Raw genomic sequence first — 24372 nt, 5'->3', positions numbered from 1 at the left:
ACACACACACACATACACACACACACACACACACTCACACACACAAACACACACACTTGAAATAAAGTCAGAATTATTAGCCCCCTTGTGATTTTTTTTCTTTTTTAAATATTTCCCAAATGATGTTTAACAGAGCAAGGAAATTTTCACAGTATGTCTGATAATATTTTTTTCTTATGGAAAAAGTCTTATTTGTTTTATTTCGGCTAGAATTTAAAGCAGTTTTTAATTTTTTTAAATCATTTTTGGGACAAAATTGTTAGCCCCTTTAAGCTATTTTTTTCCGATAGACTGCAGAACAAACCTTATTAACCTAGTTAAGCCTTTAAATGTCACTTTAAGCTGTATAGAAGTGTCTTAAAAAATATCAAGTAAAATATTATTTATCCTGTTATCATGGCAAAGATAAAATAAATCAGTTATTAAAAATAGGTTTTTAAAACTATTAGGCTTAGAAATGTGCTGAAACAATCTTTCCCTTATTAAACAGAAATTAGGGAAAAAAAATAAACAGGGGTGCTAATAATTTTGACTTCAACTGTGTGTATATATAGAAATTTAGAGAGAGAGAGAGAGAGAGAGTTGAAGTCTGAATTATTAGGCCCCCTGTTTATTTTTTTCCACAATTTCTGTTTAATGGAGAGAAGATTTTATCAACACATTTCTTAACAAAATAGATTTAATAACTCTATTTATCTTTCCCATGATATCAGTACATAATATTTGACTAAATATTTTTCAAGACACTTCCATACAGCTTAAAGTGACATTTAAAGGCTGAACTAGGTTAATTAGGGTTACTAGGCAGGTTAGGGTAATTAGGCAAGTAATTGTGTAACGATGGTTTGTTCTGTAGACTATCTAAAAAAATATATAGCTTAAAGGGGCTAATCATTTTGACCTTAAAATGGATTTCAAAAATTAAAAACTGCTTTTATTCTAGCCGAAATAAAACAAATAAGACTTTCTCTAGAAGAAAAAAATATTATTAGACATACTGTACAGTGAATATTTCCTGAATCCGTTAAAACATCATTTGGAAAACATAAAAAAAAAAAAAAAATTCAAGGGGGGGCTAATAATTCTGACTTTAACTGTATACACACACACTGGTAGAGCTGACTGATGTCATGTATAAGCCTTCCAAGAATCCCTTGTTTGTGTTTCCTACCCAACCAATAAGTCCATTCTATATTTATTAGATGGTTTTTCAGCGACTTTTCTGTCCGGTTTGCACGCAGTCTCCATACTTCCCTTTTGTAGTTTGCCCATGCCTTTTCAATTTATTGTGTATGTACCCGTGATGATGGAATAACAAAACTAATGCTGTGGTTCACTTTGTGATGTAGGTATCCTCTCTGAAAAACTTGAGTAAGCAAGCCACTCATCACTATGAATGATGCTGCCTTTCTTGAAATGTTTTGCTATGATTGGTATAAGGGTCTTCTTGTCCCGTTTGTTCACCAGCTGCAAAACAGGTTTTCGGGAAGGCAAAATTTCAACCATTCCAAATACCCAGCATTTCCTTTTCAACGGACCTCCAAAACGCCTTCTGCCATACTGAAAAAAAAGAAATTTAAGTTAAACCTTTTCAAAAACTCTGAATAGTCGAAAGCCATGCAGCCTTAAAATAAAGTCAACTATTGTGAGTCTATAAAAATACTTGTGGCAATTTAATTTATTGGAGCAATGTTCATTTTATCTACATGTATAAAAACTACACAAATTCCATTGAAAAAAATTGCATACTTTTGTTGAATCAAATTTTCAGACTTTTCTGGGGATTTTTCACTCTGTAATGAACTTTAAAAAAAATGCTGCATTATGAGTTAGAATCTCTTGGCTAAATTCTTGTAGTTTGTAACGGGGAGACTGACACGGAGGGATCCATTTGCAGTATTTATTAAGTCACACTTTACTCAACATACAACACGCACGACTGTGGGAAAGTGGGAGAAATACGCTATTGATTAGGAAGTGTCAGTCGGAACGAAACAGGAGATATTTGTTTGTCTATCTGGAAAGGACCCACGTACCTGGGGCTGAGCTTTTTGCAGGGTAGTCTGAGGCGCAGGTCACGGGTGGAGAGCCATACCCACTGTCCTGGGGAATACGTGGGACCAGGACGACGGTGCCGGTCGGCTTGCTCTTTGAATCGGTGTACGGCGTGAGAGAGATGGGTGTGAGCTGCGTTCCACACTTCATCGCAACTTCTGAACCATGTATCGACTGCAGAAGGTTCAGTGGTCTCGCCGGACCTGGGGAAGAGAGGAGGTTGAAAGCCTAGGACGCACTGGAATGGAGTCAAACCTGTTGATGCCTTTCTCAGGGAGTTTTGAGCGTATTCTGCCCACATGAGAAATTTTGCCCATTCAGCCTGGTTAGAATGACAGTAAGTGCGGAGGAATCTGCCGATCTCCTGCTTCAGGCGCTCTGTTTGGCCGTTGGATTGGGGATTCTCACGGAGTGACGGGGGAACAAAGGTCTTATTTTCGGGACAGGACTGCGGAGTGGGGCTGCGTTCAGAGGCTTGTAAAATCTCATGCTCGATGTCCCACTGAATAGGAGCGATGATTATGGGATCTTTGAGAATGGGTTCATCTCCGTCATCTAAGGTTTCCTCGCTCGTCCTGATTTTGCCAAGTGCTAGTTGTCCTGAGACCAACATAATTTATGATAACCCAGGGACAACATCTCTATCAGCCAATCAAACGTTATTACGTCATCATTATGTGCCCCCTGCAGAGTCCGCCAAAATCGCAAATTCAAAAAAGAAGAAAACACCCACACACACCCACGCACACGCAACTCAACTGCCATTTCCACCTGTGAAGAGGACACGTGAAGAGGTAAGATTACCGGGTTTCTTCTATAAGTTTAAAGAAGCAGTAATGATTGTAAAATTCATATGTGTTTATGGATTTGCCCTTTTTTTCTAGCGAAGCAAACGAGCAACATTTAACTTTAGTTTGCATTAAGTTAGCCTATTAGCCGTCCCTACCTAACGTTAGATTGACGTGCTGCTCTACCGTTACTGCGATTTACTTTCTGGCTTCAATTAAAACAAGCTAACAATATTGTTTTGAATTTAAATCTAGCTATTAAACGTGACTAAGCTTGTCTCTTGCTAATTTAGCGATCGTATTTTTGTCTAATAATTCGGTTTTTAGCATGTATTATGTCAATTTCATTTAAAGACAAACGCCAGAAAGGTGAACCAACACAGCACTAGTTTAAACACAAGACAGGTTATTTGAGACGGTAAATTTATTTAATCTGATTATTTATTCTGTTAAATATGTTGACTTTGGTCATAATCGCTGATTTATTAATATGTTAACCTCAGGTCTTCATTGCTGATTTATTAATATAATTAATATGTTTACCTCAGATCATCATCGCTGATTTATTAATATAATTAATATGTTAACCTCAGGTCATTGTTGCTGATTTATTAATATAATTAATATGTTAACCTCAGGTCATCATCACTGATTTATTAATATGTTATCACTGATTAATTAATATGTTAACCTCAGGTCATCATTACTGATTTATTAATGTAATTAATATGTTAACATTAGGTCATCATCACTGATTTATTAATATAATTAATATGTTAACCTCAGGTCGTCATCATCACTGATTTATTAATATTAATATGTTTAGCTCAAGTCATTATCAGTGATTTATTATTATCGTTAATATGTTAACCCCAGGTCATCATAGCTGATTATTAATAAAATTAATATGTTAACCTCAGGTCATCATCACTGATTTATTAATATAATTAATATGTTAACCTCAGGTCATCATTTCTGATTTATTAATATCATTAATATTTACCTTAGCTGATTTATTAATATTATTAATATGTTAAGCTTAGGACATCATCACTTATTTATTAAAATCATTAATACGTTAACCTCTGGTCATCATCACTTATTTATTAATATTATCAATATGTTAACCTCAGGTCATCATCACTGATTTATTAATATCATTAATATGTTAAACTCAGGTCATCTGCACTTATTTATTAATATTATCAATGTGTTAACCTCAGGTCATCATCACTGATTTATTAATATAATTAATATGTTAACCTCAGGTCATCATCACTGATTTAATAAAATAATTAATATGTTAACCTCAGGTCTTCATCACTGATTTATTCATATTATTAATAATATTAACCTCAGGTCATCATTGATTTATTAATATTATTAATATGTTAACCTCAGATCATCATAACTGATTTACTAATATAATTAATATGTTAACCTCAGATCATCATAACTGATTTACTAATATAATTAATATGTAAACCTCAGGTCACCACTTATTTATTAATATGTTAACCTCAGGTCATCATCGCTGATTTATTAATATCATTAATATGTTAAACTCAGGTCATCATCACTGATTTATTAATATAATGAATATGTTAACCTCAGGTCATCATCGCTGATTTATTATTATCATTAATATTTACCTTAGCTCATCATCATTGATTTATTCATATTATTAATATGTTAACCTCAGGTCATCATTGATTTATTAATATTATTAATATGTTAACCTCAGATCATCATAACTGATTTACTAATATAATTAATATATTAACCTCAGATCATCATAACTGATTTACTAATATAATTAATATGTAAACCTCAGGTCATCACTTATTTATTAATATGTTAAACTCAGGTCATCTGCACTGATTTATTAATATTATTAATATGTTAACCTCAGGTCATCATCACTGATTTATTAATATAATTAATATGTTAACCCCAGGTCATCATCGCTGATTTATTATTATCATTAATATTAATCTTAGCTCATTATCACTGATTTAGTCATATTATTAATATGTTAACCTCAGGTCATCATTGATTTATTAATATTATTAATATGTTAACCTCAGGTCATCATAACTGATTTACTTATATAATTAATATGTTAACCTCAGGTCATCACTTATTTATTAATATTATTAATATGTTAACCTCAGGTCATCATCGCAAATTTTTTTTTACTACATAATAATATTTACCTCAGGTCATCATCACTAATTTATTAAAATCATCAATATGCTAACCTCAGGTCATCATTACTGATTTATTAATATCATTTATTTAGCTTAGGTCATCCTCTCTGATTTATTACTACATATCATTAATATTTACCTCAGGCCATCATCCCTCATTTATTGACACTAATATGTTTCTAATATGTAATAATGACCTTAGAGTGGCTCTATCACTAACTCTTTCTTTTGTATTTAAAGGAGCTAGAGTGACCAAGAGCACATGATGGAAGGTATTATTTCACTTTATTTTTTGCAATTAAAAAAACTGCGTATTCTTTGCTATTAATTGTTGGAAGGGGTTGCCTCTTCATAAGCTGTTTGAGAATCAACTTGTTTTACACCATATTGATATAAACACACCCTTAATTTGTTTTTCAGATGTGCATTTCTTTGTTAATGAAAACCAATGTGGTAGCAAAATGTGTAATTTATTAATTAATATTTGTCTGCATAGATCAGCCATTGAGGTCATTATTTCAAAAAAAGAGACCAACATTTACAATTGGAAGTGTGGGGCCTTACAATATCCAAGTGGACAGTTTGATCACCCTTATGGGGGACAACCAGGTTTCTGATGAGGTAAACGATTATCCTTATAGTGAGCCATGTAAATTTTTACTCTATATTTTTTCCCGTAACCTTTTTCCTGTCTATTTATCTGACCAGTAAAACAAGCCATCATGGCCTATTTCTGTAATTTTGTGTGTTAACCTTTTTACAGAATTGTTTTTTACTATTCTATGAGCTAAAAAAAAAGAGCACATTTTATTTATTTCTCACGTTTGTCCTTGAAATATTTAGGTCATGGATTCAATTTGTGATCTCCTTAGCAAGGTAAGTGTAATTTTATGAGCGATATCTTGAAGGCTACACATAGTTACAATAATAATAATAAAAAAAATAATAATGGGCAGGGTGACGCAGTGGCTCAGTAGGTAGTGCTATTGCCTCACAGCAAGAAAGTCGCTGATTCTAGCCTTGGCAGGGTCAGTTGACGTTTCTGTGTGGCGTTTGCATTTTCTACCTTCGTTTGCATAGGTTTCCTCCGGGTGCTCTGGTTTCCCCCACAAGTCCATGAGAAATGCGGTACAGGTGAATTGGGTAGGCTAAATTGTCCGTAGTGTATGTGTGGATAGATGTTTCAAGGGCTGCAACAAAATTCAATATCAATATATATCGCGCTAGATTTTTTTCAATAACGATGATAAGATTTTTAAACCCATTTCGGGTCTTTCTATATAAATTTGCATACATATGTTTTATTATATTTTTATATGATCTTTTATCTCTCATATGATGTTCAGTTCTTAGCTGTCAAAAAGAGCATGATGTTACTTGGTGATGAAGTACATCACAGACACGCTGCCAGCGCTCAGCAGTTGGTTAAGCTCCGTCACAGACTTTTTTAGCTACAAAATGATTGCCCTGAACACAGATGTAAATAAACAAGCTTCCACAAGTAAGAATGCAGACAAATTATTTGATGAGAGAGGAAATACTAATGCAGTGGTGTCCTAGTGGTTTGGCTTTTTAAGTTTCGATAAACGTGTAGTTTCGTTGCTCTGCAAAATGTGCGGGAGAGTGGTGCCGTCTAGAAGCGGGAACACATTAAATCTGTTTGCCCAATAGAACATACTGAGAGTCAGAAGATGACACATCATAAAAGTTTAGGCCAATCTGTCACCACCACCACCATCCACCTTCCCGACACTGAAAGAGTGAAGAGAACGCAATGAAGCAAACACAGATGGCTATGAGGCGACGTGTAGGATTTTAATTAAACTTTGCTTGCCAACACTTGCATATACTTCTATAAATTACTCGCATATAGACCTATTCTATGTTCAAAACATGTATGAAACTTGTGCATATACATATAAACTTGGTGCATGCATACACCCACAATAACACACGCACATACATAAACTCGATCCTTGCATATAATTGATCCTCGCATAAACACCCAAATTAACACTTGCACACACAAACTCGCTGCATGCTGGTATAGCTCTCGAGCAAACTTACAAAATAAAATCACAAACATATTCATCGGGAATCTGGTTATTGCAGCCTGATAAAATAGAAAGAATGTGATTAATAGAGGTGTTAAATCTGTTAAATAACTAGCTAAATTGGCCCTAGTGAATTTGTGTGAAAAGGAGTGTATGGTTTTTTACCAGTGTTTGGCTGCAGCTGGAAGGGCATCCACTGTGTAAAAAACATATGCTGGATAAGTTGGCGGTTCATTTCACTGTGGTGACCCCTGATGAATAAAGGGACTAAGCCAAAAAAAAATAATAATAATAATAACAAAGTAATAAAAATAATAAATATAATAATTAATGATTACATGAACTGCTCTCGTACTATCATTTTTAAACCATATAGTGAGGCTTGCTTGGAATCCTGTTTATTTCTTTAACTCAGCTGCAATGAAAAATAATAATGTGTTTGTTTACTTTAAACTAGGACCGCCCTGGTGTTGTGCACATTAATTGTCACACACTTACTAAGATTTTAGATGGATCCAAAAGAGCAAAGAGCCATTATTTTCTCAAGGTATGTAGCTGTTTTTTTAGGTAGTAAGTGTTTTTTAAGCTTATTTTAAGGATTCTTATTCTAAAGATGATTGTCATGTTTATTATGTTTTGTTTCTGAATTGCAGAATAACATATTAGAAAAGGCAAAGGAGGTGTTTGGTGTGTATCTTGAAAGAGGCAATCACTGGAGTTTTTTTGTGAGTAAAGAAAGGATAAAACAATTACATTATGAAAAATTAAAACATGTTTAACACAATGTTTAACAAATTAAACATTTTTGTATGTGGATTATATTTCATGTATACTTTCAATATAGTCCCCTTAAGGATCTCTCATTTGAATAGACGTTTACCTTTGCTAGACACAATGTGCAACATAATTTGAGTATATTTATGCCCTACACATTTCTAAAGTTTCAAAGCAAAATACCAAAAAAGTCTTTATTACATAATTAAAATTATGAATCAAATATTTGGATATTATTATAAGCTGTATCACATGAATCATATACAGTTGAAGTCAGAATTATTACCCCTCCTTAATTATTACTTTATTATTATTTTAATAATCACTCTGGCATGGCCACTCTGTCATGGCCAGGTGTCACAGTCTTGCAAACATGGACCGTGGAGCATGTCTGGACTGCTTTTTTGATGGCAACAGGTAAATGCTATTGCAATAATTATCTTAATTTAACTTCAAATATGTCTTTTTAAGCATTGCAAACTTGACGGAAGGTGCCTCACCTATTTTAATTCACTTGGAGAGACGGAGTTGCAGTGTCAAGCAATTTCTAAACACTGGAGGTATGAATTCAGTTTTTGAAAGTATTCTTGTGTAAATTTGTGTAATTTTTTTCACGGCTAAATAATACATCTCAATTATTTTATGTTTTTAACCTCAAGAACCATTAATCTATTTATTTAAAGGAAAAAGCTGAAAGTAGCATTTTCAAATTTGAAAATTATTAAGTGAATGTGTCAGAGAGAGAGAGTGAGTCTTTTCTTATGAAGACCAATGTATAGATATTCCATATACAACTTCAGTAACTGATCTGTTCAAACAGGCTTTGAATACTATATTTTTATATATGTAAAACTATGCTGAAGGCTCTCTGCAGTATGGCAGAAATTTGAACAATGTCCGACTGCCCAAAATATGCAGTAGTTGTGTGAGCTCATTGCAACATTTGCTTGCTATTGCAATAAATTCAGCAATTGTGAAATGCTGAAGAGTCTGTCTTATATGGATTCTTGGTGTTAAAAAGCTAGTGACATTTTGTAATTTTTTTGATTACAGTGCATTTGCAGATTCAAGAGGATTAAAAGGAGAGTGGCACCTCAAAACCACAACACACAGTTTGCAAACAGATTCAGTGTCATGTGGTATCCACACACTTGCAGTAAGTCACCAAGCATAGATCATTGCCAATGTGTTTTTATACCTAATATAATTTTAACTTTTCACTGTGAGTAGTCTAACCTTGTATTTGGTTATATCAAAGTGCCAATATCTGTCAGATTTTGTATTTTCTGATAAATATCTTTATTTGTACAGTATCTTGCTTTTACTCTTAAAACATTTGTCTCGCTTCAAGTTTGCCACTGAATTCATGGAGGCTGGTGGCTTGATTACATCATTCCAGTGCCCTGAAATACAACAAGAGAGAATGCGCCTGGCCTCACTTTTGTTTCAATCTTTAGGTACGTGCCTTATTAATGGAAATGTTTTAAATGTGTATAATTATTACATATTTAAAAGTTCAGATTCATGGACTTTTACATCTTGCTCACCATTTCGTAGTTCAAAAATTAAAGTAACAGGCCAATATTCAAAATAAACAAATTAAATCTATAAATCAAAGTACATGTGTGCACTGTGAAGTATTTTAAGATGTTTTTGCAGAGGCTGAAAAATTAGCACACTGTTTGGATGTCAGGAAGTCAGAACTGTGGCTCTAGTGAAGCATGAATTGCTCAAAGCTATCCATGAAGCCAGAAATTAGGAAAGTGGATCATAATTCTGAAGTTTCATGAAATAAAAAATGTTTTTCTGTGTGTATATATATATATATATTTACAGATCGGACCAAAAAAATGTGGAATATGTGCAAAAAAGTTCTCAGGAAAAACGAAAGTAAGTGATTACACCAAAAGGCATGAAAACTTCTATTAGGCAAAGATAACAAATTATATATATATATATATATATATATATATATATATATATATATATATATATATATATATATATATATATATATATATATATATATATATATATATATATACACACACACACACACATATACACACACAGTTGAAGTCAGAATTATTAGCCCCCCCCCCCCCCTTTTTTTTTTTTTTTTTTTTTTTCTTCAATTTTGAATATATCCTAAATGATGTTTAACAGAGCAAGGACATTTTCATAGTATGTCTACTATTATTTTTTCTTCTGGTCTTATTTGTTTTACTTCGGCTAGAATAAAAGCAATTGTTTAAAAAACATTTTTGGGATAAAATTATTAGCTCCTTTTAAGCTAATTTTTTTACTGATCGTCTACAGAACAAACCATCATTATACAATAACTTGCCTAATTACCCTAACCTGCCTAGTTCACCTTATTAACCTAATTAAGCCTTTAAATGTTACTTTAAGCTGTATAGAAGTGTCTTCAAAAAATATCTAGTCAAATTTAGTTTTTAAAACTATTATGCTTAGTAATGTTCTGAAACAATTTTCTCTCCATTAAACAGAAATTGGGGAAAAAAACAGGGGTGCTAATAATTCAGGGGGGCTAATAATTCTGTCTTCAACTGTACGTACATACATACATGCATATACATATGTATGTGTATAAGAGAGAGACACAGACAGACTCAAATCTCTTAAGCTCAAGATGTAATCTCATCCTTAATGTATATGCAATTTTTTTTTCTGTTTTGTTTTAACAGATCGCATGTGCCTGTGGGGCTGTGCTGCACGTGGAGTGTGCAGCCACACCCATGTGCTACATATGTCAAGGTACACATAAAACTAGCCTTGTTTCTTTTTGACTGGGTGTTTTTATGCACTAGTAATAATAAGCATATTCGTTGTAGATGTTACAAATGTTCTGTATGACTTTCTATACAGATGACAGCAACCTATTGGACCAAAAGTCTTTGCCCTCACCAGACACTGCAGCATGCTCCGGTAATAATTTTGTTAATGATTAGTAAGAATTCTTGCACTAGTTATGATGGCATTTCATTTACATTATGTCCCACATTGCTTACACCTTACATTAAGGATTTTAGTAAATAACGCTAGTTAATCTGTTTACTAATATTAACAAAAAATGCTCAATATTTGTAAAGCAATTTATTAATGCATTAAAATCCACAGTTGTGCTTGTTAACATGTTAATGTACTGTAAGTAAAGTAAATTTAACAAAGAATGACTAGCTTTGATAATTTACATTAGCAAAGATTAAAAATACTTTAATACATGTAATGTTAATGTTTGTATGTATATTCAAGAGTTCACACTTAGCTCATGATTTATACATAGCTTGTTTGGTATGCTGTCCCGGGAGAGAGCCCTGAGCTCAAGGGATCCTCGAGCCCAGGGCTCCCCCTTTTTGCAGGGCGAGTGGAAATTGAGCTCAGGTCTATCTCAAACTCCCCCGCTGTTGAGGCCAAGGCGAACTTCCTGAGAGTAAGACATTATAAAAAAAGGTTTAGGCTTGTTTTATCTACAATACAGAGCACATTTGGATGGTGGGAGGAACCGGGGAACTTGGGGTAAACCCACGCGGACACGGGGAGAACATGCAAACTCCACACAGAAATACCAGATGGCTCAGCGAGGACCAAACACCATTGGTATTCTTGCTGTGAGGCAACAGTGCTAGTCACTGGGCCACCGTGCCGCCCATTCTGGATAAAGGAGGAAGAAGGGTAGGAGGGGGGTTTCTTCCAGACGAAGATAGTTGTAGAAAGGAAATGAGGATGTATATAGTGATTTGGGATCCTTTGATTGGAGGATCATAATTAGCTAATGTGGACCAGCTGGGTCAATCATGAGCACATGCTCCTCTCGAAATTAGTTTAAAATTAAACTTCACTTAATTAACATGACTAATGGAACCTTATTACTGTTTAAAACAGCTGACCCGGACCAGTTGGTTGAACCCTCTCTATCAGATAAAGGCTCTGCAGTACAAAAGGGTAACTTTTTCAAATTCTTGCATTCATTCTGACCTAACTGAATAAATGACAAGTCAGTGTTACTAAAATGCACTCAAAAGCCAAGAAAAACAAGCCCCTAGTTTGGTTGGTCTGTTGTAATTTTTCTCTTACGTACCTGCACCATGTATACAAGCTTAAATTGTCAAACTGTTGCCTAGCTATGCAGTTTCTAACATTTTCTTTAAAGGTGCTGTATGTAAGTTTTTGACTCTTCTAAAGCATAAACATAACATAATATATTTGCGGATATGTTGAAGTCAGATATTCTGCTTTGAAAAATGTGTTACGTGCCGGTACGATGTCTTTGTTTTGGTCATTTTTACCTGCCCAATGCCAGTTTAGCCAATTATATTTCAGAACCCTGGGTTGCCTTGGTGAAAAACAGCATATTTCATTCATTCATTTAGAAAGGCTCTCAAATAATGTGCTCGTGACTGACCTCCGGTGAAATGATATGTGGATATGTGGTTTCACATAAGGTGGTTATTATTTGCAAATAATATTAATATTACAAGCATAAACATTAGATGAGCAGGTTACATTGTAACCTCGCTCCTAACAACATGCTACGTGACAAGATTTGTAGTGATAAGCAATTTGGTTGTTTGCACCAGATGAAACACAACAGAAATTTAAATACAGCCAGTCAGAAGCACAAAATATGTCCTCACTCACGAAATGGTGAGAATTATAATCTAATTATTACATATTAAACCTCATTAACATTATTAAATGTACATGCTGAATCACTGATATGTGTTGGCTTGCACTGAGTCAAAGTTCTAAAGTTCAATTTTAAACTTTATTTTATTTTCAAGATCTGAGGTGAACTATCTGCTTCTGCTTTCAGTAGTATGGCAATAAATGTCATGTAAAATGGCATTCAGACTCGCATTGTTGGCATTTAAAACTGAAAGCACATGAGCTGTACCTAAGATGCTGACAGTTTGTCCTGTTGTAAAGCTGCAAGAAATAGAAGCTGTTTCTAAAATATTAATTTGAGATGTGGGTTAGAACAAAAAACACCTTTTTAATGTAGAGATTATGCACTCGATCATGTGCCGTTGCTTTTATTTAAAACATGACTTAAGTCAGACTCCCTCCTCAATCTGGCAACCTACACTTTCGTTTGTTTTGATCCAGAAATGTAATACCTACTTCAACCACTGGATGTCAAACTTGCATACTACACCTTTAAACTAATTTTTGAACTAATAAATAAGCTCTTTAAACTGTCTCTACAAGTGTTGGGCAAGCTACTTGAAAAATGTAATGAGCTAAGCTAAAAGCTACTTTGCAAAAGTAGCTTAGCTACATCAACAAATTTTTTTTTTTTCAATTTTAATTTTTAAATCAAAGCAGCTTAAATCCAAGTCAATCATATCTTAGTGATCAATAAAACTATCAATAAATCATGAGGCAGAATTTTTTAGTTCAGTTATTTACTGTTAATAACATACAGTACTAAAAAGAAACAAATCATAGTATTTAAAATAAAGTAGTAATTTATGGCAAAGGGGAATATATAGGAATAAGCATTATATTATACATATTTACAACTATTCATTAAGAATTACACTGCATAATGCAGTATCATTAGTAACTGTCATGAACTAAAAGTAATTACCATAGTCTTTACTACAGTAAACTATATATGTGTGTGTGTATATATGTATATATCCATTTATGACCATCGTAAAATGTGTAGAAGAAGAATTTGTCATTCTCGACACCATATGGATTTACTTTCATCGGCTAGACACCGGCCTAACAGCCATCACTTATAAGTGATCGTTAAATGTAGCTTGTGTGAATGCTACTGCGCTACTTGCTTAAAATAATAGCTTCGCTAAAGAAAAGCTATTTGATTTAGAAAGTAGCAAAGCTACTGCCCAACACTGGTCTCTACTTAATTGTACATACTATGAAATATAAACGCGTACAGTGTGTAGTTTAGCTTGCTGCAGTATGCCATCTAGATAGTGTCAGAAAAGTTTATATTGTTTATAAGTTAGAAATAAGCATTGTTTGCCTAGAAACAGGTGTTGTTCAGGTACTTTCCCACTTTGTAAACATTCTGACATTTTTGAACAGAAGAGACAGTTATATCCATGTTGGAGGCCATAGGAAAACCTATTGCCTGTTGCAGTGAGGAAGAAATGGAGGAAGAAAAGTGTGATTCCTATGAAGAAATACACAGGCAAGACAAGGGAGTGCAGGAAAAAGAAGGGAAAGTCTACAAAGTGTTAGGAAGGCTTACTGCACAAGGGAAGACCTACGAGGTAGATGAGGAAGAGTTAAGGCGGAGAGTGAAGGGGGAAAACATGTCCACAAACATGTTTTGAATGCTAATAAGGGTTTGTATTGCATACATTCAAATATAAAAGCAGTAAGGTAGTGGCAATTTAAAATAGTTTAAAGCCTGCCATTTAATAACAGTAAATATCTTCAGTGTTTTAAAGTGCAGGATGTCATACCAGATTATTAGTGAAAGCAAATCATATACATTTAGGCTCACATGGCTATCAACAGAACACATGCATGACATTTAAAAAGCCCTGCTCATATACTTTACATCTGTGACACTATACTTTATTTATATATAGGTCGGAAGAAAAGATGTTCCAACCAATGTGCTGGAGCAGCCTAGAAAGGCAAAAACTAAGGTATCCATATTCAGCACTCTGACGGAGGGAGAGGCAAAGGATCTTGCCCAGGGTTTTGGAATGGCACTGGCCAAATACGTCCCAAAAGAAAAACTTCTTTCTGGGATCCCCCAGGAAAACATACCAGCAACATTGTAAGTGTGTCTCTGTAAACCTGCTCTGTCTTAGGTTTCATGTCTTATAACACAGTATATTGGTTGCTGCATCGTTATTTAACCATTTAAAGGTGCAGTAGGTGATTGTCTTCAGAAACATGTTTTGTTGTGCTGGTTAAAAATTTCTTTACTGATCATTAAAGTAAATGATCTAAATGTATTTTTATATTTTGAGTAAGGCATGAGACTAAAAATGTTCATCTAATTAAATAGTTTCGGGCCGACATTTCGCATAATGCTGATAAGTAGCTCAAACTGTCTGACAACAGATGCAGTTTTGAACTACTGCACAGCCGTTTATACGCAGATCTGCTTTGTGATTTGTGCATACACACGCTGTGCGTTTGTGTGAGAGAATGAGCAGGAGCGGTAAACACATGCTAAATCAAAACTTTTTAAAATCCTGAATTAATATTGAAGTGAGGATGACACATAGATGAAGTATTTCTGTTAGACAAGTAATGTTCTGTTTTATAACTATTTTAGTCACACTAAGTTGATGTAGATATTGTTGTTATGAATGGGTTATGTGCACAGATGTGTTGTTCGGTTACTGAAATCTTTTGGCGATAGATTAATGTGACTATTTTCAATGTTATACTTTCCTTAAATCTGCATTTATAAAGCAGATTTTTACTTAGTTTAATAAAAATTTAGTAAATAGTGCTATTCTGCCTAGCCTGCTTTCCTGAGGCGAAGTTGGTTTTATATTCACGTTGGTTCATTTTTGAACAATGACAGCCGGTGATGCACTCATGATATTGTTCACAATGCTACTCTGAATATTCGGTCTGGAATAGCATGCGAGTATGCCTTAGTTATAAGTGTAATTCCTGCACGCCACCGGCTAAGCACTAGTCGCTGAGTGAGGGTTCTGCTGTCATCTTTATGGTGCGCAGACTCATGTTTCAGGAGGCCTGGCTTTGGACGGCAAAATCTTCAGAGATTTATGCTAGCAGGTTAGCATTCTGTCAGATCACCCACTGCACCTTAAAACATAAAGTTAAAGGTGATATTAGTGATTATATATAGTAATATATATATATATTAGTCTTATTTTTTTTTTTAATCTAAAAACAAGCAATAGATATTTTGTTCAGTCTGACTTTAACTCTTTAAAACCTAATGAATTCTTTAAATCTGTTTAAAGCTGAAAATTAAAATACATTTTAAGGATTGAGCATCTACATTTTTGTTTTGTGTAAGACCATTTCAGATTTACTAACTATGTCCAGCAGCACAAACTCTTTTGTTATGGAAAAGCAGCACTTTTTGGAGATGTTATAGTGTTTTATTAAATTTAATGTGTAATATTAACATAGTACAAACTATCCAGCCTGTTGTCTAGTCCCTTTATCACGGTCAATTAATCAGCAAGAAAATTTAAATTTAGCATCTTTTGTAATTTTGTATAACAGGCAACTCGTGAATGCAACCATATACAGTATGTTAGTCAAGTAACATTATTGTTTGTTGTTTTCAGGAGGAGCATTGAACAAATGAAGATAAATATGCAAATCCTGGGCCCTGAATCATCCTTTGATTTGGCAACCCATTGCTTTGGACCTCTCGCAGTTGACGTTTTGTTTTCCTTTTTAGAAGACTGCCTGAAATAAGCTTGCACAACTAAGGTGGTAAACAAAAACAACACACAGATTATGTTTTTACAATTATAATTTTATTTCATTTTTGACAGTTTTTCTATTGTAAATGTGATTTACTATACTGATATACTGTACAAAATAAGTTTGATTTAAAAAAAAAATCGTTTGTTTTCTTTGCGTTTTCTTCTTGGTTTAACAGGAAAATTGATATCTGGTTTGGTTTCTGAGTGTGTGTGTCCATCTGTTTTTCTTTTTCTGTTTGCAAACAGTGGGTGTATTTTACGCGACTTGTCCGCATCACACTGTCTAACAAATTCATTGTTCATAGTTTGCTCCTTTGTTTGTACTTCTAGATCATTCACTTTTTGTGCGATATCCTCTGGAATGTTTTCCCACGTTTGTATAATCCTCAGTACATTTTCAAGTTTCCTAATAGTACAAAGCCTGTCTTCATCTGCACTTTTTTTCTCAATGTCATTTTGTATTGGCACTTTTGAATTGTTTGTAGCATTATTGGACTTTGTCTCAGTCACCTCATTAAAGAGTTTCTTTGCAAGCAGTGGACAAGAACATTTTTTGTGGTATGAGAAAGTACAACAGTCACATATACCTCTCACAATACATGGTTTTGATGCAGCTCTTCCAAATAAGCTTTCAACTGCTATTGTTTTTTCAGGCTTTGCAGAAATGCTATACTTATTTGTTAGCATCAAGGTATTGGTATGGGCTTGCAGTTGTGTGTCCATGTCTGGAAAAGTAACATGATCACCACAAGAAAGAAGGCTTAATAAAAAGAGGTGCTTGCACACATGTACCCTAGAGCCAGATACACAACTGCAGAACTGTTCTGCAGGACACACAGTGTAAACAGCATGTGAATTGTTCTCAGATGGAACATTGTACATGTATGTTTCTGTTGAAGCTATGGTAATTTTCATGGCCCATCCATTCTCCAGCATCCTTTCTGCAGATTTCTTTATTTCTTCTGTTTTGCATTGTAGAGGGTTATTGACCCTTCCAACAGACTGCAAATCCTGTATCGTATTGAAGTAATTGTCTGTCTTGTTCAGAAGCACATCGATCAGATGATCCAATCTACGATTTCGGATGCCACAGAAAAATTGGTATTTTAAACGGTGGAAGAAACTGTAAAGCAGAAAAACATGTAAGAATAAGGTGCAATGACTACTACAATGTACACTTAAACAGGTAAATTATCTAGCTTTCAGATTATCCATAAATCTATTATGAAATGAACATGGATACAAATGATATATACCGTTCTATCAGATTGTTTGTGTCAGAATCTCCATGTTTATAGCATCTTCCAAAGTTTGACCAGAGATGACCAATTGTCTCCCAGTGGTTCTTGAAGTACTTGCAGACATTTTTGAAGTTTCTAAACTGGCAGTGAAACATCTCAGCCTTTTCCTTAAATTCTTGTGCCTGTAAAAATTGACAAGGAAAATCATGTTTCATGTTAGCATAAGAACTGCTGGAGATTTTTAGGTATTTTAAGTAATCCTTCACACAGACATACCCCAGTGTGTGCAGTAAGTCTACTGAGAGAGAATCTGTAATGTTCTTATACTGTCTGAAACACTGTGGGTCTATGATTAAATAAACTAATATAACAATACTATTTGCAGTAACTAAAACAGACCAAACAAACAATCCATGTTTATAACTAAAAAGAAAAGTTGCAAAATTAACAAATTATAAAAGACATCACAATTTTACATTAAATCTAGTTATAAATTTAATTAATGCCTTTTGGACTATGTAAGATCTATGATCTGAAATGTTATTCAGAACAGAATTAAAAATATATCCTTATTTAAAATAAAACATTTAGCTCATTCTGTAAAGTGTATTTTAAATTGACCTAAAAGGGTATCAATTATTAATTGATAAGGTTAATATAAACTGAATGCTTACAAATGTGTGTGAATATGTAAAGTTGATTATGAAACTCTGCACACTTAGCCTACTATATATCTGAAAACAGTTTATAAGCAGCATAAATTCATATTTGAAGGAGAGTAATTCTGTGTGAGTGAGAAGAGGCCAGATGCAAGTGTTATCTTAAGATTTGTCTTAAAATTTGCATTTTTCAAAGGCTCCTGTGTTTAGGTTCTGTAATTTTACTTTTATGGTAAAGTATGATTTTATTTCATTGCCTTTAAAGTGAAATAACAGCATAAACATTAAAGGCTGGAAAATGCTAATTTTAGAAAAATAAGACAGTACTTAGAGCAGGGGTCTCAAATTGGCGGGGGGCCATATCAGTGACTGACAATTCATAGGAGGGCCGTTTTAAAATTCAAGCACAAGAAAAAATGGAAACCTGACATATTTGATGCACTCAGACATTCTTCCCCATAGTATCAAAGCTCTCTTTGTTTGTTGTTCATATTGAAGGGGTTGTTTAAATTGCTATGAAAATACTAAAATTTAATAATAGGCATAATAAAATAATAATTATGCCCCAATCAATTGTTGCTTAGCCAAAAGTGTAATAGATAGCGTAAGACAGCAGAATGCAGTTTAGGTAACTTTATTGACTTTACTAGCAACTGTTCTTCTCAATATCATTCTTTTTGGTAAAACTAAAACTAGAGGGGATAAGGATGTACTGTACATATTCACATTTACTTTAACATGTTTTATACAGCCAACAGTAAACGTTTACTAATGCACATTTATCCAAATCTTAATATGTATGAGAAAAATCTATTCATGAGACCATTTGAATTGAGTATTAGCAAAACTATTATATTTACACCACCATCATAATGTGTAAGCCATAAAAATATATTTGTACAACAAAATACAGGGGGTATAAAACTGATTATAATCAAATGACCCTTGAATATTTACAAAAATAAAGCGCTTACGGACATACATTTCAGTGTATAAATCAGCCCCTGAAATTTGCATGTGTTACTTTTGATCGCACATTGAGAGAAATTGCCAGTAACTCGGATATAAAGTACTTTAAATGTCCAGTAGGTGGGGAGTCAAAACTAGAAGTGTTTATGCGATAGCACAACGATAGCGATTCAAAAGTATATGTTTTGATGGGCCGAATATCGTTATATTTTTGTCGTCAGTTGTGGGCCGGATAGAGGAGGAGACAGGGCTGCTATTGGCTCGCGTTCTGGCAGTTTGAGACCTATGACTTAGAGGCTTTTGCATCTGAACTCTTCATACTGTATGTGGGTTACCATTTTATATTAGCTGTCATTAACATTATTTTTTACCATTATAAAAATGCATGTTACAAGCTTGTTACAAAAGTAGAAAGACACATTAGAACATTCAATTGTACTATAAAACAAATAGCAACACACCGTTGAACAGCATTTCATCTCTGACATAAACTGCATGATGTGCGCTCTTGAATCTGCCTTTTCAGGTCCACTCACACCAGATTCAGATTTTGACAGCCAACGAGTTACTGCCTGTGTGTAATAAATGGTGGGAAAACGTAAAGCAATATATTTAATATGGTGAGAACTTCCATGACACATTTGGCATTATTAGGATCAAGTATTATAAGCTTCAAGTTAAGGGGTACTCAAATCAAAGTAAAAACAATATATGTTATTGCTATAGCTCAGCAAAAGTTTGAACTTTTTTTTTTTTGCTTAAAAAGTGCATCGATGACTGACATGAACCCACAATGAGATTTATACCCAGATAATGTCAAGTAATATTATAGCATGTTCTATGACATCATGTTGCAATATGAAATAAGCTTAAGTTCTATCCACTGATTCATTAGCAACTGAAGGTAAACAAATGTGAATGGTAATACTGTTAGAGATATACATAAAAATTATGTTAATATGACAGTTGATAAAAACAGAATATAAATCTATAAAAGGAGGAAAAACCAAAGCAGTTTCCTAACTTAGTACTTACTTGCGTTACATGGTACCAACAAAGGAGAATGTCTGACTCGTTGAACACCTTTTGAATAGCATTGATTTCAGCCTGGTCTTTATCAACCATAAAACACCTAAAAAAAATAATATAAGCTTCAATATAAGAATACAAGAAAGAGAATACAAATACAACATATTACAAATGTTTGCTCTCAAAAGAAAGCATTTTGTTGTTTACTGTTATTTACCTTCTCTAGAAAAAAAAACAATTTGTGCATGAAATCAACATCTAGCAAGTACCAATGTTGACCTGAAATTGTTAAAGCTTTGATGATATATAGCATTGCATCCAATTTGGTATCCTTTGAGGCATTTACGGTTGTAAGTCTGTGCTGAATAAATTCACAGGGATCTAAATATTTTCCTATAGAATGGACTGTTGTATTGGTCTCTTTTCAGTTTCCTTTAAAGTGTTCCTCTGTAGACCTCTGCTCTTCAGGTCTGATTTATTCTTTCATGAAAATCAGAGTAACCATCTTCTAAGAGTAAAAAAATATATACAATAGAAATCAACAGTGCTCCACAGCTATGCGGTTACATTATTCAAAGTATCTTTCTTTTTGATCAGGAGAGCAAAGAAACTTATTCCGGTTTGGAAAAACTTAAGGGTGTGAAAATGATCCCTTTAAGATATTGTGTATACCCAAAATATTGTTGAATGTTTTTTTGTCCAGTTAAATAATCTAACGAAGAATGATTAACTAATCATTTTAATTTACATTTACTTATTTGTTTGTATTACCTTGGAGGTACAGAAAATGTTGGTTTCAGCTTTTCCAGTGCCAGTTGAAGTGTGTCCTGCTTTTCATTTCCCAAGATGATATAGGCAACAGGAATTCCATGACCATGACTGTCTCTGACAACTAATGTAAATAAAGGAAAGCCATACTGGTTGACACCATATGTTGCATCCATAAAAATGATATCCCTTCCATATTCTTGAAGATTTTCTTTCATGGATGGTGTTTGCAGAACTATGACAAGATCTGTTTGAGGACTATAAGGCTGATAAAAAACAACCAAATTTTTAAAAGGGCCCTCCAGAAGACGTGAGGTACTAGTGGCATCATCTTTGTGTTGCTGATGTTTTCGCATCATACATGTACGAATATTTTCAATGTCTTTAGGGGTTACAAAATATGCTCGGTTGTTGAGATCAGTATGTCCTTGTTCTTTTGACCACTCATGTGATTTTAGGAGAATTGTATCTGGTTTAACACCAAGAGATATTAAATCCTGAATATGTTTAACCAGCTCTTGGCTAATGTTTTCTGAGTGACCCTCAAAAGAACTTAAAGGGTCATGTCCTGAATGAATGTTGTACAGCCTTTCAACTATAACCAGTTTGTTGAGCCAGTCTGTCCTTTTTTTGAAAGAAACATATGCCTTGCATCCTTTAGCACGTCTACTTTGTTGTGTGCATGCTCCAGAGCGTTTGCATGAAAACAAGAAATATCCATTTCTTTGATTTTGCAGACTTGCAGAATTCACAGTCCTGAAGTTGGCATCTTTTGAGGCATTTATGGTTGTAAGTCTTTGCTGAATAAATTCACAGGGATCCAAATCTTTTTCTAAAACATGGACTGTTATATTGGTCTCTTTTCTGTTTCCTTTGAAGTGCTCCTCTTTGTAGACTGCTTCTCTTATAATTTCTTCCATATCTGATGTCAAATCTAAAAATCAAAAGGATACAAACAAATAAACAAAAAACATCAATAATAAAAAGTAAAAATCCACAATATTAATAAGACTTGTATTATTAAATTAGGGCAGATGACCTGAGGTTAACATACTACTACTAATAATAATTCAGCGAAGTTGACCTGAGGTAAACATATTAATCATATTATTAAATCCACGATGATGACCTGAGGTAAACATATTAATGATTTTAATAAATCAGCGCTGATGACCTGATGTAAACATTTTATTGATGTTAATAAATCCTCAATGATGACCTGTGGTTAACGTAATAATGATATTAATAAATCAGTGATGATGACCTGGGGTAAAAAGATTTATGATATTAATAAATCAGTGATGATGACCTGAGGTAAAAAGATTTATGATATTAATAAATCAGTGATGATGACCTGAGGTTAACATATTAATGATATTAATAAATAAGTGATGATGACCTGAGGTTAACATTTTAATGATATAAATAAATCAGCGATGATGACCCGAGGTTAACATATTAATGTTATTAATAAATCAGCGATCATGACCTGAGGTTAACATATTAATAATATGAATAAATTAGTGATGATGACCTGAGGTAAATATTAATGCTATTAATAAATCAGCGATGATGACCTGAGGTTAACATATTTGAAATAATAATAATAAGTCAGTGCTGTTGACTCGAGTTTAACATAGTAATGATATTATTAAATCAGTGATGATGACCTGAGGTAAACATATTAATGATATTATTAAATCAGCGATGATGACCTGTGGTTAACATACTAATGATATTAATAAATCAGCGATGATGACCTGAGGTTAATAAATCAGTCATGATGACCTGAGGATAACATATTAATGAAATTAATAAATCAGCGATGATGACCTGAGGTTAATAAATCAGTGATGATGACCTGAGGATAACATATTAATAAAATTAATAAATCAGTGATGATGACCTGAGGTAAATATTAATGATATTAATAAATCAGTTCTGATGACCTGAGGTTAACGTAATAACAATATTAATAAATCAGTTCTGATGACCTGAGGATAACATATTTATTATATTAATTAATCAGTGATGATGACCTGAGGTTAACATATTAATAAATTAATGATAACATGTTAATAAACCTGTGATGATGACCTGAGGTTAACATATTTATCATATAATTAAATCAGTGATGATGACCTGAGGTTAACATATTAATAAATCAGCGATGATGACCTGAGGTTAACATATTAATAAATCAATGATAACATATTAATAAATCAGTGATGATGACCTGAGGATAACATATTATTGAAATTAATGAATCAGTGACTATGACCTGAGGTAAATATTAATGATATTAATAAATCAATGATGATGACCTGAGGTTAACGTATCATTGATATTAATAAATCAGTTCTGATGACCTGAGGTTAACATATTAATGTAAATAAATCAATGATGACCTGCGGTTAACGTAATAACAATATTAATAAATCAGAGACGATGACCTGAGGTTAACATATTAATAAATTAATGATAACATGTTAATAAATCAGTGATGATGACCTGAGGTTAACATAATAATAAATCAATGATAACATATTAATAAATCTCTGATGATGACCTGAGGTTAACATATTTATCATATTAATAAATCAGTGATGATGACCTGATTTTAACATATTAATAAATCAATGATAACATATTAATAAATCAGCGATAATGACCTGAGGTTAACATATTAATAAATCAATGATAACATATTAATAAATCAGTGATAGTGATGATGGCCTGGGGTTAACATATTAACAATCAATGATTACATATTAATAAATCAGCAAGGATGACCTGAGGTTAACATATTTATTATATTATTAAATCTGTGATGATGACCTGACGTTAACATATTAATAAATCAATGATAACATATTAATGATTCTGAGATGATGATCTGAGGTTACCATATTTATTATATTAATGAATCAGCGATGATGACCTGAGGTTAACATATTAATAATATTAATAAATCAGTGCAGATGACCTGAGTTTAACATATTAATGATATTAATAAATCAGCGATGATGACCTGAGGTTAACATATTAATAAATAAGTGATGACCTGAGGTTTACATATTAATTATATTAGTAAATCAGTTATGATGATCTGAGGTTAACATATTAATTATATTAGTAAATCAGTTATGATGATCTGAGGTTAACATATTAATAAATCAATGATGACCTGAGGTTAACATATTAATAATATGAATAAATCAATGATGATGAGCTAAGGTAAATATTAATGATAATAATAAATCAGCTATGATTACCTGAGGTTAACATATTAATAATATTAATAAATCAGTGCAGATGACCTGAGTTTAACATATTAATGATATTAATAAATCAGCGATGATGACCTGAGGTTAACATATTAATAATATT

At 33.1% G+C, this 24372-nt stretch overlaps 2 protein-coding genes across 9 annotated transcripts in view; one reads left to right on the top strand and one right to left on the bottom strand.

Annotated features, from left to right (window-relative positions):
* The first annotated feature begins 2058 nt into the window (after positions 1 to 2058).
* The window catches only part of LOC141380211 (uncharacterized), a 29337-nt gene continuing 7023 nt past the window's right edge, over positions 2059 to 24372 (top strand). The window contains exons 1-16 of one of the 8 annotated variants that reach the window (XM_073937480.1): positions 2757 to 2849; positions 5294 to 5325; positions 5550 to 5674; positions 5897 to 5929; positions 7565 to 7654; positions 7761 to 7832; positions 8353 to 8441; positions 8935 to 9037; positions 9233 to 9338; positions 9541 to 9771; positions 10590 to 10659; positions 10771 to 10830; positions 11788 to 11847; positions 13963 to 14225; positions 14475 to 14668; positions 16173 to 16849. In XM_073937480.1, coding sequence (XP_073793581.1) covers positions 5316 to 5325; positions 5550 to 5674; positions 5897 to 5929; positions 7565 to 7654; positions 7761 to 7832; positions 8353 to 8441; positions 8935 to 9037; positions 9233 to 9338; positions 9541 to 9596 — 684 coding nt within the window. In that variant the 5' untranslated portion in view covers positions 2757 to 2849; positions 5294 to 5315 and the 3' untranslated portion in view covers positions 9597 to 9771; positions 10590 to 10659; positions 10771 to 10830; ... (2 more) ...; positions 14475 to 14668; positions 16173 to 16849. Of the gene's footprint in view, positions 2850 to 3003; positions 3262 to 5293; positions 5326 to 5549; positions 5675 to 5896; positions 5930 to 7564; positions 7655 to 7760; positions 7833 to 8352; positions 8442 to 8934; positions 9038 to 9232; positions 9339 to 9540; positions 9772 to 10589; positions 10660 to 10770; positions 10831 to 11787; positions 11848 to 13962; positions 14226 to 14474; positions 14669 to 16172; positions 16850 to 24372 lie in introns of those variants that run through there. The other 7 variants (XM_073937477.1, XM_073937474.1, XM_073937481.1 and 4 more) reach the window with 7 other exon arrangements.
* Positions 16356 to 23208, bottom strand: LOC141380209 (uncharacterized). The gene is made up of 5 exons (XM_073937472.1): positions 20986 to 23208; positions 20221 to 20317; positions 19647 to 19757; positions 17573 to 17739; positions 16356 to 17439 (listed from the first exon to the last, which is right to left on the bottom strand). The coding sequence occupies exons 1-5, from the start codon at positions 21900 to 21902 to the stop codon at positions 16443 to 16445; spliced, it is 2289 nt and encodes a 762-aa protein (XP_073793573.1). The 5' UTR covers positions 21903 to 23208; the 3' UTR covers positions 16356 to 16442.

Source organism: Danio rerio, chromosome 22 (genome assembly GCF_049306965.1).
Source record: "Danio rerio strain Tuebingen ecotype United States chromosome 22, GRCz12tu, whole genome shotgun sequence".
Classification (NCBI taxonomy): domain Eukaryota; kingdom Metazoa; phylum Chordata; class Actinopteri; order Cypriniformes; family Danionidae; genus Danio; species Danio rerio.
The sequence above is the reverse complement of the archived record's forward strand: the minus strand, read 5'-3'. Positions and strand labels throughout refer to the sequence as shown.

Excerpts from the sequence above, each read along its gene's own strand:
- LOC141380209 (XM_073937472.1), bottom strand. The coding sequence starts at position 21,902 with ATGGAAGAAATTATAAGAGAAGCAGTCTACAAAGAGGAGCACTTCAAA. Across the intron at positions 17,740-19,646 it reads AGATGAAATGCTGTTCAACG|GCACAAGAATTTAAGGAAAA; the intron begins GTGTGTTGCTAT and ends CAATTTTTACAG. Across the intron at positions 17,440-17,572 it reads ACAAACAATCTGATAGAACG|TTTCTTCCACCGTTTAAAAT; the intron begins GTATATATCATT and ends TCTGCTTTACAG.